Raw genomic sequence first — 17,735 nt, forward strand, 5'->3', positions numbered from 1 at the left:
TTATTTGCATCTTTATCAAAACATCAAACAATGTTATATCATACTTAAAAACATTTCATATTTCATTTCATAGAACACATTTGTATAGAGATAAAACTAACATTTAAAAAGATGATATCTTTTACAATAGTTTTTTCAACTATGACTAGAGATGGTCAAATAGATGTTATATATTTCCTAGTACATATCCCAATATTAAAAACATTTAAACAATTTTTATAACACAAAAATGACTTTGTCCTCTTGTTGACGGGTTTCGGTGTGTCATGTAGTTAAAAACACCTTCTTCAGGACCCACAACATATAATCACAAAGTGCTCAAACTTATCAAACCAATATATCCTTAGTCGGGATTCGGTAGGGAGTACGTTGTGTAATTATCGCACTGTACTTTCTTTTAAAACCACGGCCTTTTGTTGAATGCCGGTGCAGTGTTCCACCTTTGAAAATACAACTGCCTTTTTTTTTTCCAATTAGGTCAGAGGTATATTCCGTGTTAGACGCTTTGCGTCTCTGCTGACGGGATTCTGTTTTGATGAGCTCAATTAGTTGTATTTTCAAAGGTGGAACACTGCACCGGCATTCAACAAAAGGCCGTGGTTTTGAAGGAAATTATGTGAGAATACAGGCCTCTCAAGGGGCGAGGAAATTGATCCCATTATTCGCCAGTACCGTCTTCCTATTTTGAAAAGGCAACGTTTTAGAAAATTAATAAAAGTATTGCCCGCCAACGGGGGGAAGCGATGTTTAAACCTCCACTATTCCTTTTAAAGAATATAAGAAAAAGAATTGATATATCAATTATTCGATGAAGTGACATACAGAGGGACATTAGAAACAGTACGATAATTACACAACGTACTCCCTACCGAACCCTGACTAAGGATTTATTGGTTTGATAAGATTGATCACTTTCTGATTAAATGTTGTGGGTCCTGAAGAAGGTGTTTTTAACTACATGACAAACCGAAACGCGTCGACAAGAGGACAAAGTCATTTTTGTTTTATAAAAATTATGTTTAAATGTTTTTAATATTGTGATATGTACTAGGAAATATATAACATCTATTTGACCATCTCTAGACATTGTTGAAAAAACTATTGTAAAAGATATAATCTTTTTAAATGTTTATTTTTAGCTCTATACAAATGTGTTCTATGAAATGAAATATGAAATGTTTTTAAGTATGATACAACATGGTTTGATGTTTTGATAAAGATGCAAATAATACAAATATCAAGGATATAAATCAAGATTACGTGTTGCTATATATGGAGACATTTATGCTCTTTTTCTTTGGTTCATTGTAATATGTACACAATTTCTTTGTAGGAGTAGTAAATAACAACAAAAGGGAAATTTACATTTTTTGTGACTATAACAACCCAGTCCCTTTTGGTATAACCTGGGAAACTCTCTTTTTGAGACACCTACAGCACAAACCTGGCATGAAGGAAAAAGCTTGATCCAGAATATATATTTTTGTGATTTGTTGTAAATCTGCTCTAAAATAGGCTAGCCATAATGTCGTTGACAGATGCCATAACACAACAACAAACTAAATCTAATGCAAAACAACATGGAGGGGTGGGAAAAAGGGATGGACGGAGCGACGAGGGGGCCAAAGGTGAGAAGAGGGGAAAAGGACTGCAGGGTGCAAGGGAGGACAAAGAGTGGTGAGAGGGTGGCAGGAAGGATAAGAATGAGAGGATGATCAGGGGCAAGGGGCAAGAGGGTAGCAACGGGGCAAGAGGGTGGCAACTGGGTGTAAAATAGGAAGAGAAGCAAGAAGAAAGGTCTCAGTGTCTCAAGAGCTTTTTATTTTAAGTTCTCCAGGAAAAAAGGAGAACAACTGAAGTAAGAGGGCAGCCAGAAAAAGGACTGGAGGAGGGATTCGAAACTGGAAATATATCATAAGTTAATAACCAAAGATCAATAGCAGTATCAGAAGAAGGATGAACTGGGAAAGGGAACTGTGAAAATTGCAGCAAGAAAGAAAATAGAGATCGGATGAGAGGACCTACGAGTGAAGTGCGACGTACCAGGAGTAAAACAGAAACTGGGAGACAACAGGGTTCTGGGACAAGCGACAGGGCGCTGGGACTAGCGACAGGGCGCTGGGACTGGGACAAGCGACAGGGCACTGGGACTAGCGACAGGGCGCTGGGACTGGGACAAGCGACAGGGCACTGGGACTAGCGACAGGGCGCTGGGACTAGCGACAGGGCGCTGGGACTGGGACAAGCGACAGGGCGCTGGGAATGGGACAAGCGACAGGGCGCTGGGACTGGGACAAGCGACAGGGCGCTGGGACTGGGACAAGCGACAGGGCGCTGGGACTGGGACAAGCGACAGGGCGCTGGGACTGGGACAAGCGACAGGGCGCTGGGACTGGGACAAGCGACAGGGCGCTGGGACTGGGACAAGCGACAGGGCGCTGGGACTGGGACAAGCGACAGGGCGCTGGGAATGGGACAAGCGACAGGGCGCTGGGACTGGGACAAGCGACAGGGCGCTGGGACTGGGACAAGCGACAGGGCGCTGGGACTGGGACAAGCGACAGGGCGCTGGGACTGGGACAAGCGACAGGGCGCTGGGACTGGGACAAGCGACAGGGCGCTGGGACTGGGACAAGCGACAGGGCGCTGGGACTGGGACAAGCGACAGGGCGCTGGGACTGGGACAAGCGACAGGGCGCTGGGACTGGGACAAGCGACAGGGCGCTGGGACTGGGACAAGCGACAGGGCGCTGGGACTGGGACAAGCGACAGGGCGCTGGGACTGGGACAAGCGACAGGGCGCTGGGACTGGGACAAGCGACAGGGCGCTGGGACTGGGACAAGCGACAGGGCGCTGGGACTGGGACAAGCGACAGGGCGCTGGGACTGGGACAAGCGACAGGGCGCTGGGACTGGGACAAGCGACAGGGCGCTGGGACTGGGACAAGCGACAGGGCGCTGGGACTGGGACAAGCGACAGGGCGCTGGGACTGGGACAAGCGACAGGGCGCTGGGACTGGGACAAGCGACAGGGCGCTGGGACTGGGACAAGCAACAGGGCGCTGGGACTGGGACAAGCGACAGGGCGCTGGGACTGGGACAAGCGACAGGGCGCTGGGACTGGGACAAGCAACAGGGCGCTGGGACTGGGACAAGCGACAGGGCGCTGGGACTGGGACAAGCGACAGGGCGCTGGGACTGGGACAAGCGACAGGACACTGGGACAAGCGACAGGGCGCTGGGACTGGGACAAGCGACAGGGCGCTGGGACTGCGACAGGGCCTGTCACACTCCCAGGTGTTAGCCATGTAACATGTGTTGTGCCTAGAAGGGAGAATTTAACAGCGCAGGGATGAGCATCTGCAGCCATCTTTTGCCTCATATTCCTCGTGATAAAGTGTAACGTTGTCTAAAAGATAAACTTGCACTAAACGCATGGACGACACCTTCTAGAAGGACCTCGTGCCGATGGCCTTGCACAAAGCATAAACATGCAGCAAAAAGGAGACGAAAATAATCTGCATGGCAGCTTTTGCAAGTGGACTGTAGCTTTAAGAGCATGGCCTAAAACAAGATTATGGCTGCATGAGTTACCGGAAATGGGAGGGTTAAAAAGCACTGGCCAGGGGCCCATAATAGAGTGATTCAGGTACAAGGGTAGCAGGTCCGATCCACAGGCCTGGGCAGAATAAATAAACCTGGTGAGGATGCCCACAAAGGTTAAGCGCAGCATGCCCTTGTAGGATGAATGTACTGTGTGTGACACTGACTGAAATAAGCTCAAATAGCTAATTACGCAGTTTCCGGTCCGCAGGGGCTAATACTGGCCAACAGCTAGGCTGTTGAGGGCAACAGTGTCACTGCAAAGGGGGAACTAGGTTTAAAAGAAAGCATTAACTATAGGCGGGTGCGGAGCATTTGCTATTAATGGGTGTTGTCTTGCGGGACATAAGCAAGAAACTTCGTACTAAAATTTCGGAAAGGCAAAAACAACCTTCCTCTAATGTGCTTCCTGTTGCTAAAATACCTGGGACAATGCCCGATGGGTCAACTATAACCTTGGGGAAGGTTTGGGTGCCACACCGCCTGGAAGGTCTCTTTGACTGCAGGTTCAAATGAACCAAATGAAAAGGGCGGCAGCCGATTAATTTTAAGCATCTGTGGATTCGGTTCGTCTTCGGCCATCAATAGTTTCTCAATTGCTGCAGTACACACGATCACCCGCAGAGGGCAGGCGCGGCACGCTGCTTGGATGCTGTGTATTCAGCTATTTCTGAGACTTCCCGGAGAGGGACAGGTCCGCACTCCAGTCACACGCCAGCCTGGAGCGAGGCCCACCGGGGAGACAAGGCGAGACAGACCGCCGCACCAATGTCATTGACTCCGTGACCCGCAAGGAAAACACAAAGGCCCTCATCAGACCGTTTCTAAGGATGTACACGCTATCCTGGACAAAAACAGAGGTAAAGGAACAGCCATTCGCTCATTCATTTACCCCGGGCAAGGACTTTGCTGCACAAAGGTGGTCTGGCCAGCAACAGCTTTTTGGCCCAACAGCCCTTCTTTGAGCTATGCTTCTGAGGGGGTCGGGTCAGCCCCCTGCCCAAACACTCCGGGCACAGACATCCACAGACTGCCGTTTAGCTTCAATGTCCAAACGGTGCTAGGTCTGGTTATTTTAAGAATGGGCCACGCATCTCCACTGTCCGAACCCTCCACTGTCCAGGAACTCCAGGTCTACTCGTCCTAAGACTCTGCCACACGACCACAATGTGCAACTACTCCCACCCTGGATACGGCAGGACTGTGCCATGCAGCCCCACTATGCAACCACTCATGTCCTGGACATAACAGACCTGTGCCATGCAGCCCCACTATGCAACCACTCATGTCCTGGACATAACAGACCTGTGCCATGCAGCCCCACTATGCAACCACTCATGTCCTGGACATGACAGACCTGTGCCACGCAGCCCCACTATGCAACCACTCATGTCCTGGACATAACAGACCTGTGCCATGCAGCCCCACTATGCAACCACTCATGTCCTGGACATAACAGACCTGTGCCATGCAGCCCCACTATGCAACCACTCATGTCCTGGACATAACAGACCTGTGCCATGCAGCCCCACTATGCAACCACTCATGTCCTGGACATGACAGACCTGTGCCACGCAGCCCCACTATGCAACCACTCCTAGCCTAGATATTCCAGGACTGTGGAACCACTCCTAGCCTAGATATTCCAGGACTGTGCAACCACTCCTAGCCTAGATATTCCAGGACTGTGGAACCACTCCTAGCCTCGATATTCCAGGACTATGGAACCCTCCTAGCCTAGATATTCCAGGACTGTGGAACCACTCCTAGCCTAGATATTCCAGGACTGTGGAACCACTCCTAGCCTAGATACCCCAGGACTGTGGAACCACTCCTAGCCTAGATATTCCAGGACTGTGGAACCACTCCTAGCATGATATTCCAGGACTGTGGAACCACTCCTAGCCTAGATACCCCAGGACTGTGGAACCACTCCTAGCCTAGATACCCCAGGACTGTGGAACCACTCCTAGCCTAGATATTCCAGGACTGTGGAACCACTCCTAGCCTAGATACCCCAGGACTGTGGAACCACTCCTAGCCTAGATATTCCAGGACTGTGGAACCACTCCTAGCCTAGATACCCCAGGACTGTGGAACCACTCCTAGCCTAGATATTCCAGGACTGTGGAACCACTCCTAGCCTAGATACCCCAGGACTGTGGAACCACTCCTAGCCTAGATATTCCAGGACTGTGGAACCACTCCTAGCATGATATTCCAGGACTGTGGAACCACTCCTAGCCTAGATATTCCAGGACTGTGGAACCACTCCTAGCCTAGATACCCCAGGACTGTGGAACCACTCCTAGCCTAGATATTCCAGGACTGTGGAACCACTCCTAGCCTAGATATTCCAGGACTGTGGAACCACTCCTAGCCTAGATATTCCAGGACTGTGGAACCACTCCTAGCCTAGATACCCCAGGACTGTGGAACCACTCCTAGCCTAGATACCCCAGGACTGTGGAACCACTCCTAGCCTAGATACCCCAGGACTGTGGAACCACTCCTAGCCTAGATACCCCAGGACTGTGGAACCACTCCTAGCCTAGATATTCCAGGACTGTGGAACCACTCCTAGCCTAGATATTCCAGGACTGTGGAACCACTCCTAGCCTAGATATTCCAGGACTGTGGAACCACTCCTAGCCTAGATATTCCAGGACTGTGGAACCACTCCTAGCCTAGATATTCCAGGACTGTGGAACCACTCCTAGCCTAGATACCCCAGGACTGTGGAACCACTCCTAGCCTAGATACCCCAGGACTGTGGAACCACTCCTAGCCTAGATATTCCAGGACTGTGGAACCACTCCTAGCCTAGATATTCCAGGACTGTGGAACCACTCCTAGCCTAGATATTCCAGGACTGTGGAACCACTCCTAGCCTAGATACCCCAGGACTGTGGAACCACTCCTAGCCTAGATATTCCAGGACTGTGGAACCACTCCTAGCCTAGATATTCCAGGACTGTGGAACCACTCCTAGCCTAGATATTCCAGGACTGTGGAACCACTCCAGGACTGTGGAACCACTCCTAGCCTAGATATTCCAGGACTGTGGAACCACTCCTAGCCTAGATATTCCAGGACTGTGGAACCACTCCTAGCCTAGATATTCCAGGACTGTGGAACCACTCCTAGCCTAGATACCCCAGGACTGTAGAACCACTCCTAGCCTAGATATTCCAGGACTGTGGAACCACTCCTAGCCTAGATACCCCAGGACTGTGGAACCACTCCTAGCCTAGATACCCCAGGACTGTGGAACCACTCCTAGCCTAGATATTCCAGGACTGTGGAACCACTCCTAGCCTAGATACCCCAGGACTGTGTCACCTGCACCTAGAGTGTCAACCTGCTTGTGTTCTAGATGTGTTCGTACCACAACATGTTGCTCATTTGTCAATGTATTTATATTAATCAGAGGAAAACAAACACTTAAATGTTGGTAATAGAACCAGAATGCCCCCTCCATGATAAACTGTTGTGTACCCCTGACCGGAGTGCCTGATCTGCATGTGAAACCGGTATCCTGCATTTTTGGGACCCAGCATCACACTTATCTACATTGTACACAGAGGCCGAGGCCTGACCCTAGTAATGAGAGGTCCAGAAATTGTTATGAGTTGGAGGGGCGTACAAGGGCCCCTGCTCCGGCCTGGAGTGAATCACACAGGTAGCAGTGTACCAAGCTGTGTGCTTCATATGACTAGAAGTTTGTGTCGATATGGGGCAGTCTACTGGCTCTTAATGTAAAGTTTCATTGTTCTGTTAACCCCATATCCTTTCACTGACATTCCGTGTGCATGCGGAGTCAGAGGCGCAACTAGAGCCAAATTACGGGGGGGGGGCTAAGAAAGAATTTGGGGGGGGGCTGAATATTTAAGCAAAAGGCAGAGTGGAGCCGCAGGGACTCTTAGAAGGGGTGAAACAACAGTAAGGCCTCATTAACATGCAAATGGTCTTTTAACCCCTTCGCTGCTGGCCCGTTTCCGCCGCTGTGCGGTAAACAAACGAACAGGGCGGGGCCGTGACGAACCCCAGCCGTCATCAGCACACGAGCACCGCGGAGCGTGACGGCTGGGGTTCGTCACCAGCATGCAAGGGGTTAAAGACCTGTGAAGTGCTCGGGTGCGGCAGTGTGTGGGCCAGGGAAGCCGTCTCATCCCGGGCTGCCACACACAATGGGGGGGGCTGAAGCCCTTTGTGACAAACGAGGGTAGGTCTCAGTGCGGTGATAACCAGATTACTAGGACCTGTGGAAATTATTTTGGATGGCCCCCTAAGTTTCCGTGGCACACGATAGGGTGTGGAGGACACTTCCTCAACTGAGGACATTTATTACTTGCATTCCTGTGGCTGGAAGGTGGAGATTCAGACATTGAAATGAGGAAGGATGGAGACGGATGTCTTTTGAAATTCCATGAGGAATTTGTTTGCAAAGGGCTGATGATCAACACTTCCTGAGAACTGCAAATTACTAGATGCCAACGTTTGGCAGAGTGAGGAGTGGAACAGCAATTTCTGTTGTTCACAGTGAGGAAGTTTCTAGGCATGGCTTACCATTTTGTCTGTCCCGGATTATAGCTTCAGGAAGGCAGGAGACCGGCTCATGCAGAGAGCTCACACTATTGTGCACTTGTTTGGGATATTCCTGCCTGGAGCCAGCATTATTGCTAAATACCAAAAATATTACATTTAATTGAGAACCAACCTAAACCGGTTTCCGAAACTATAGCTAGGAATCCACATCCTGTCTGGGAAAATGTGTGATACAAATCAACCCCACACTGCTCCAGTTCCAAATTCTTATTGACCAAGAAAGAGTGCTCCACAGTGTACTGGAAAGCCAGCTGTGTGACCAGGGCTGCACCTGCATGATGGCCAGTCTCCCAGAGCTCAATGGCTAAGCAGAAGACCGTATTATGCAGCTCTACAGTCAAGCTTTCTTCGCAGCTCAACATGCTAGGACAGCACACTACACCTCTGCCGTGGAACAATTTCATGGCTGAACATTGCAGTCTGGCACAGCACTGTAAAATGTATGAAATCTTAGAAGTCTAAGGCATGGTCATAAGACACAAAATTTGTGCAACAAAATCCGACTTTCAAGGAAATGCTGTTAAAAATAAACTGTAACCTGCTGACCAATATCAGCGATTTCCTTTGGTCCCCCAGCTTAGTGGGAAAGGCTAAGATCACAACAATCCGCATAACCTCAATCTCCATGGAAAGCAATACACTAAAGGGTGGACAGCCAGGACAGACATAGGCAAGAGTGAAGGGCTAGGGTACAGTGGGAGGGAGCACACAGAATATCATTTTCACTGCCACACAACACACCGTCTGCACCCAAGACAGGAATTATATACCAGCAAAACATGTACATACATCCTGCACCAATTTCACAAGCCAACAGTGCTTGGCGGAGTCTTGCCAGTCACCGTCAGAAGAGCTGTAATAATTTAGTTTCATGCCACACTTGCAGTTTAAAGAGCATTAAGTGTGTTACTAATATATAGGGTTTAAAAGTGCTCAGATCAACCCCTGAGAATGAATAAAGTAGAGCTAGCCTCGCAGGATCTCGAAAACATGACCTGCAAATCACAGGTTGTCAGTGTGTATAGCATTTAGTGCTCCCCCATTGGTGAACCCTTTTCTTATTCCATAACTTCTACTTTAGATCTTTGTACTTGTTTCTATATTGTTCCCTACCTGTGAAATGCATAGCAAATTTATTTTGTCTTATGTAATAAAATCTTATGTTCCTCTGTCGTGGCTGGTATAAGCAATATAAAAAGCACAGAGAAAGTTATTTAAAATACTGAACAAGGATTCAGAGGACAGACGCAGGCCGGCTTACAGATCAGGACGCTGGCCCAAGTGCATTCCTAGATTAAAACAGCCAACCCAGAGACAACTGTGATTCAAGATTCACAAAATGAAACCAAATCAATGCCATTTCTTTCATTCTCACCTCTTCCAACAATTTAGTCTGTGTATTAAATGTTAACAGTCAAATACCTTTTATTATGTTAGGAGTATAGGAGATTAAAAGTGATGGCTAAACACATTAAACATTAGCCTTAAGAGACCTTTGGGAAACTTACCTGTACTACAGGTGGACGCTGTAGCGTTGTTGTGGGCTGTACCGTCGTCTGTGCTTGAGAGACTTGCTTGATGATGGTCGGCGTCACCTGCCGTGCAATTAAAGGGGCACCTGGAGCCTACAGGCAAATTCAGAAGATCAAAGAATACATGGTTACCCAGCAATAAAAGCAATCCAGCAAGTTTGCTTCCGGTTATTCTTCGTTGGCTCTCACTCCATCTCTTGGTGGGATTGGAACATTACAGGGCACTTTAAAAATGTTAGACAACTGAGCAAAGGATAGTTCTTCTCAGTCATATTTAGCCAATGCTCTGCTAAACCAACTTTGAACTCTAGTAACTAATAAGCAGAAACAGTTCAACTCTGAGGGGGGAAAGATGGCAGAGTTTGATGATCTCTGCAACTTTTGAGCATAGCCGGTCTACACCTATCAAAACTTACCTTCACTCAATTATTCCTCCATAACAAAATACAAAGCATTCTCTGACAGATTACAGAAGCACTACATGTATTTTAAAATGTAACTGTTTCAATTTAGTATTTCTGCTTTAAAACAACGCTACTGCCAAATAGCTAAACAGAATTACACCAAATTTGGCAGAAGCTAGATCTTTACCCAGAAAGATTGGCCTTTTGTGGTTTGGTTTAAATCCGTTCAGCTTTATTAGCGAAATTATGCTTCAAATGTATAAATATTTAGCAACACGGTACTACTGCGGAAGTATAGAGGTGCTAAGTGAGGCATGAAAATGGACTGGACTGAGGGCTGAGAGTGTCTGGCTACAACATGAAGAGAAATGTTACAGTCACCATTTTAAGACTCAGGGACTCAGTTCCCAGGTCATGGAAATAAAATTTTAAAAAAACACATAAGCAGGAAGGGCATGGGTACCCTGACCGGGTAAGCCTACTTATGTTACTAAAATATTTCTTTACGCTAAAAATGCACACAAAATTCACTGACAAAAACAAAAGGTAAAAGTAACTGAGCAAAAGATTCTGTACGGTTTCCACAATCCCAGAGTGATCAGGGTTGTCATGATCAGGGTTGTCATGTTCAGTGGTTGCCAGAGTCCATTCTCTCTCTGGTAAGGTTAGGGGACTTATGGTGGCACTGTGAGCTAGTTGGTCTTAAGGTCAACATATCCTGCAGGGGTGTCCAAAATCAGTCTTGACTCCAAGCCCTTAGTTTATGTTGTCCACACAATGAGCAGATCCCACGGATTAGTAGGAACTACACGACAGCTACCTTGGACAAGGACAGGAAATAAGCAAATAAAATACGAAGGTTCACTAGGCTAAGAGGAAAATCCACTTCCAAGCTTCTGTAACCACATTTAGTAATTACAGGAATGGTACACGTGCAGGTTTCAAGCAGAAATACCAAAGCACCTATTTTCTCTGGAGTTGCCCAGCCTTGAACCCTCCTGTGAAACTTGTTCAGTGTAATACTAAGCAAATATCCATTTTCAACCACTTTCGAAAGTTATCAGCTGCCACAGACCATTGGTTTCCTTGTGGAGCCTTATTAGCTCCCTTCCAAAATAAACACCAATGCTAACTCTATGATGTTTTCAGTACACACCAGATCAAATACTTTTATCGGCAGCATAAATATACAGCAGCTTCACCTCAGAACATAGAATGGTGGTCTTAAGAGAAAATAAAGACATCCCTCAACAAGTTGCAAGGCATATCAAGATAAGAATGTTGGGGTCCGGACTGGAAGAACCCTGGTATGCGGTAAATATTTGGCTTGTGGACTGATCCAGAATCTTGGATGGCGACCAAAAGTTGTCTGCAGTACTGACAAAAGGAACTATGGTGCCTAGGTCTAGATCTCCCATTGTTTCTGCGAATGACAGATATTTTAGATATTTTTAAAAGTACGTCAGCTGCCACCATCAACTTGTCTGTGATGAAAAGAATTTAGGAAAAAGGATCTTGAAGTCCTGGCCCCTACCAAAAACTGTCTCCCTCCTAAACTGGAGAACAGGAGTGGCTGGGAAAACAAGCACTGCTTTTTAAATAGGTTAAAGGAAAAGTACAGGAAAAGCTCTGCAGTCAACATATTAAACGTTCCTATGGCCAAGCCCGAGATGGTCTAAGGTCACAACACTTTTTCCACTACAAAAACATGACTGATATTATCGAAATATTTCCACTCTAGCACCAAGGCCAATATATAAAGTCTCAGGACTTGGTAGACTTTCATTAGTAACTCTGGAGAATCCCCTTCAAAAGGAAAAGTTTGTGTTGACACACCATTATGTAGACAACTCAGTAAGCAGCATGAACATTAGTAAAAGCTCTGAGAACCTGCTTCCTACAGTTGAAACATGTGCATTTCTAGCCAGAAATGAAGAACCACAAATTCCAACAGAAAACCAGGATAAAAAAAAGCAGCTTTGGCTGGTACTTTGCAAAAATAACGAGGTTATGGATGAAATGACTGAATTAATCTCAGCCACCAGCAACTGCTTGGGCCACATCCCAATTCATCTTTTTTTGCCCACCATGCAACCTCAGTTTGGACCCAGCCATATGCAAATCAGTGTGGACCCTGCTCTTTATGGGAACAGTCCATCCCAAACTGCTAGGCCAGGTCATCCCTGAACCGGAACACAAGCACACTAGTTGGGGCTCTTTAGCCAGGTGTAGCTTGGTTCCAGTGGCACAGTGAGCCCGGGACCCGCGTCTGGGCATACTTGGCGCACCCAAGTTGTAAAATGCAAAAACAACAAGGTGATGGCTGGAATCCTTGAATTAATCTCAGCCGCTGGCAATTGCTTGGGGCCGTATCCTAATCTATGGCTTATTTTCCCACCACGCCACCTCAGTTTAGACCCACCCTTATGCAAGTCAGTCTTGATCCTGCTCCAATGTGAAAAATCGTCAGCAAGTAAACACCTAATTGGCTGGACACAAGAAGCAGTTATTTCAATGAGAAGGGCTCTAGGCACTATCTCCTGGGTATCTGGTTTATGGCGAGTGTAAAGAAGGAAAGCCTGCCTCAGCTTCTGATCATTGCCACAAAACCCTCTGCAGTCACATGCTCTATATAATTGTATCATCATGTATCATCATCATCAAATCTTTATTTCGGTTAATTTCAACCATAAAAGAAACATTTTAAGACGCTTTTCATTTAAAATACGATTGATAGAAGTATATTGGTTACAGTTCAGCACGGTAGGGACATTTAGGTTAAATGGCAATCATATGGCCTATTCCAGCTATCGCCGTTCAAACATACTACAATAAATACAATAAAAGCTAGGCAATTAAAAAGGCTATGTTGTTTTAAAATCTGTAGCATTTTCTTCCATATATGCCTCCAATGCTAATTGAGTGATAGTTTCAATTATGCAGTTACTTTGAGTCATTTCAGAATCATGATTTCCCATAAACACCCATAGATCATAAAGTGCAAGTGCAGAGTTCACTAAAATCATTGACTGAGATATGCGTAGTCGTAACCTATTATAGCTTCAGCCCAACTTTAGCTCTTATTAGGCTCACATTGAATAAATATCTACTTACACTGAAAACAATCAATTGTGAAGTATTGGTCTTCAGTATTCGTTCCGCCTCACTACAGCATCTAGTATTCAAGTTTTTGCAAACTAACTTAATCCATTTTTTCCTAGGTGTATCATATGTGGGACAGAAAAATAGTATATGTAGATCGTTTTCTTTAATCTCGTTTGGGCATAGTGCGCACAGTTCGCTACTTTTACCATCATGACTATTGCCCCATCTTGATTTATTGGCATTTGTTTGAAGCACCCCACATCTAAATTTCATGTACAAAGATTTAGCTAATTGAGGGACGTACCTGGTCCAAAAAGGGTTCAAAATTTGCTCCATATTTAAAGAGAAGGAATCTTGATGTTAATGACCCAATGGAAGAGCTATGTAGCACGCTGTTGTTGATATAAACCCAGAAGGTGGATGTGGAAAGGCCACGATACCTGCCTTAACAGAGAGACATCCTCGCGCGGGGATGAGTCCGTATAACCCAGAAGACAACTTGTTCCCTCTCCATAGGACTTCTTCTCTCTCTCTCCCTCTGCAGGTACGCCGAGGTCGGAACCCGGAAGACGGACAACCGGAAGCACTCCTTCCTGAACCCGGAAGTCCCGCCCCTGACTACCTCCCGGAAGATAGAAAAACCGGCGAACCACAACGAAGGGCGTTCCAACCCGCGGACTTGTGGCAGGAGGCAGCAAGGAAGGAACCGGAGCTGAGAGAGAGAGACGAGGAGTCGGAGAACCAAGCGGAAGAAGTGGAGGAGGACGCCGACGGCGACGTGTGGTCTGAGGACTGGTGGAGTCCTCAGGAGGTGGCTGGAGAGCGGCCGCAACTCACCAGGGAGTTGCGGCGGGCCACGTGAGTACCCGTCATCCGTCTCCGTGTGCCTTTTTGTAGATAGTTGTAATTAGTGTAAATAGTAGTGCGCTGCACCTAGCCGAGCACGAGAGCACTGTATATAGATATATAGACAGAACCCCCCCCCCCTCACCACGAGCACCCTGTCGACCCCTTGCCTTCCCTCCTGTTTGTCGGCCTCTTCCACCTCCCCGTTTACCCCGCCCCTCACTATCCCTTTTCCGTATCCTCACTTCCCGGTGGCGGTGGTTGTTACCAATCTTGAGAGGAGCAAAAGACTAACGGCCCTCTGTTTCTTTTCTCGCCCCAACCCTCCGAGGCCCACCGACGGAAGTCAAGGACCCTACGGCACTGCAGAGAAGGAAGACGTACCCCTTCCTGACGACAGCAGCCCAGCGGCCGGACGTCTTCCACTTCCCTCCCGGACCGGACGTCTTCTCTTCCTCGGACCTGACCAAAGGCCTCCATCCGCCCCCCCTTTGTTCAGAGACATTTTATCACCACCTACCTGTGTCCACAATAAAACTCGCTAAACATAGCGCACTACATCTGGCCTTCCCGCCTGTTATTCCGGCCCGCTGAAACCCACACCCCACAGTGGACTTTAACAATTTCTTACAAGCTGATGTCAACTGGGATGGTTATTCCCAGTAGTGAGATAAGCCCAACTTCATCAACCACGATGCAACATGTTTAAGCCATGGGATGTCCCTACTCTGATCAATTTTCATGATCTCCTCTAAGCCTTCCTTGTAATGTGACAACTCTGAGGTTGACCATATCCTCACCCATAATAAAAGAGGTCTCGAAAAAGCATGATGGTCGGTGCGTTTGATATTTAGGTCCATGACAATCGGAATTAAGGGTACTCTAGGAGGGAGACTTAATAATTTCCTAAAAAAAATATTTTCTCCCAGTTCAAAATTCTTTTTGTAGTGGGGACCCCATATTTCAGCTCCATAAAGAGAAGCTGATTGTGCTTTGTGTTTAAATACCTCCAGGGCAGGGGACACTGCTTTCGAGATACTATCCCCATGAATGAATGAATTCCAATTGCGGCTTCCAGGACAATTTAGTATCTAATGTGATGCCTAAATAGTTTAAACTTTGCACATACTCTAATTTTTGATTGTTAAGCGCTAAATTCTTTTTAAAAGATCTATGTGGGTTTATTGACATGTATTTGGTTTTGCTGGAATTCATTTCAAGGCCTTTCGTAGTACAATATTTATATATAAAAAGAGTCCATTGGACATTGCAGTCCTTTTGGGGTTTGTGAGATTAAAATGGTGTCGTCCGCAAATAAAAGAGCTGGCACCACGTCACCCTCCAACTTAGGTGCGTCATTCAGGCAGCCATTCAAATAATTAGGGATGTCGTTTACGTACATTTAGAAGAGGGTGGGTGCCAATACGCACCCCTGACGCACTCCCCTTCTCACCAGTATTGCCTTGGTGTGTTCACCCCTCGGGACCCATCTTACTTTAGCGAAATTATCATTGTGGAGCTGTAACGGGGTGGGAACGGGAACACCTCTTCCGTGGTGGATTGCTGATTGTCCCTCCCCTCCTTCCCCGCTACAGGAGCCTAATTATTTGTACAAGTAATTCACCTGGCACCTCTTGACGTCTCAACGAATCCCAACATAGGTTTCGGGGTACGAGATCGAATGCCGCCTTTAAATCTAGAAAGGCAATGTACAAATGACCCTTTCTTAAGTTTATGTATTTGCAGTCAATCGTACTGGTTTTGATTCTGAATCCTGCCTGAAACTTTGAAAGTACATTGTTCTCTTCAATCCACTCATTTAGTCTATTTAAAATATGCCTAGCAAAATTATTTTGCAAAATGTCTATTAAACTAATGGGGCGATAGTTTGCAGGATTATATCAGTTGCCCTTTTTAAAAATCGTAAACATTTCTGCCCCTTTCGGGTATTGGTGTGCCTGAGACTATTGCATTGCACAAGTAGTTTATGTATGGTCCCCAAACACTAATATCATGTTTCAGTAAATCTCCCGGAATTTCGTCAGGTCCGGGAGCTTTCCCCGGTTTAACTGCTTCGATGTCCACTATTGTTTCCTTCAAGCTAAAATGTAAGTTGGCAACCTTTGAGGTAAGTCCCAAATCTTCAGTAATGATGAATTGCTGCAATTCAGTATCTGTGTAGAGACGGGAAAAGTGATCAGTCCAGGTATTGGCATCCATAAAAAGGTCCTTAGTGACCCTTCCTGCCTTGTTCCCCTTCGCTATTAGTCTCCAAAAACCTGACTGGTCCTTAGACTTGGCTGCACTAAATAAGTCTGTCCAGGTATCATCATCCCATGTTTTTTTTTTGCATTCACAAGGGTTCTCTTGTATTTGATCCTATTTTCCCTTGTTGCAATTATATTGTTGTTTTTGATTGCCAGGGTAAGTTCTGCTTCTGCTACCCGGCAATCTTTATTACACCAGGGATTTGCTTCTTCGTTCAGGTATTTTCTTCCTGCGTTACTCTCCTTGGGTATATTGCTTACAAGCGGAGTTAAAGCATCTACAAGGGTATTATGTAGGTCTAACGTAGGATTTTTTCTACTGGTAGGTGTATGAAAGATGTAATAGTATCTGCAAAAGTATTGTAGATACGTGCCATGGACTGGCTATTCCCTAGAATGGGAGACCACTTTAGGGCTCGTCGGTTGTTGCTTAGTATGGGGTCGTCCGCAGTGATACCATTATCTCTGCTACCCAAGGGAGTGGAAGAGAAGGGTTGGGACGCTAACATGAACTGTAGGGGGCGATGGTCACTCTCAGTTCTAGGATCTATTTTTAAGTCAAGGGCATATGGCCAGAACTCTATCGACACCAGTATATAGTCTATATGACTCCGGGAACTACTTCTACAAAATGTATAATTGCATCATAATTATTACTTTAGCTGTTCGAGGGCAGATGGTAGGCTCTGGGATTTCTTTGATTAATACGGGCTACATTTTTTCTGGAGAGTACCGTTTATATAACTGACAACTACAACTGTGATGGTACAACTGTGATGGTACACCAAAAACGTCCTCGACTGCACTCTCCTTAGGGAAATCAGACCAAGTCAGAATGTGATCAAATTGTAAATATGGAATTATATACAGTATTTTTATGAAGGACACCTACACTGTAATAAATGCTTTGCAGTCATTAGCAAATAGATATGATTATAAAGATGCACCTCCGACTTGCAGAGCTCGCTTTAGATTAGAAGAGGAATCTCTTCTCATGCCACTGTCCTAGAGATCAGTGGTAGAGCCCAATGTCTCCAGTAATCATTAAATTTGGCAGCAACACCTTGATTCAATGGAGGACACGGAACCCATGCCCCAATGCCCAGCACATTGTCTCTTGATCTGTATGTTTGGGTCTGTGTGTGTGGTGGAGGAATTAGGTGGGGTGTAGAGAATTCCAATGTTGTGAGACCAAGGTATATGTACAGAGTCAGTCAGCGGATTGAGCTCAGAACTATGGAGATCGAGTACTAGTCCATTTAAATAAAAGTTGATTTAGCTTTTGAAACAATCACGAGCAAACACTAGGTAATGATACTGGCTGACCAAACTATCACTACAAGGTTTAGGTAGGGGAGGGCCTAACAACA

The 17,735-nt window shown here is 46.2% G+C and overlaps 1 protein-coding gene across 4 annotated transcripts in view; it reads right to left on the bottom strand.

Annotated features, from left to right (window-relative positions):
• TAF4 (TATA-box binding protein associated factor 4) overlaps positions 1–17,735 on the bottom strand; it is a 227,443-nt gene that overhangs the window by 74,730 nt on the left and 134,978 nt on the right. For all 4 annotated transcript variants that reach the window (XM_078651584.1, XM_078651585.1, XM_078651587.1 and 1 more), the window contains exon 4: positions 9,720–9,836. In XM_078651584.1, coding sequence (XP_078507710.1) covers positions 9,720–9,836 — 117 coding nt within the window. The remainder of the gene's footprint in view (positions 1–9,719; positions 9,837–17,735) is intronic.

Source organism: Lissotriton helveticus, chromosome 7 (assembly GCF_964261635.1).
Source record: "Lissotriton helveticus chromosome 7, aLisHel1.1, whole genome shotgun sequence".
NCBI classification, from domain to species: domain Eukaryota; kingdom Metazoa; phylum Chordata; class Amphibia; order Caudata; family Salamandridae; genus Lissotriton; species Lissotriton helveticus.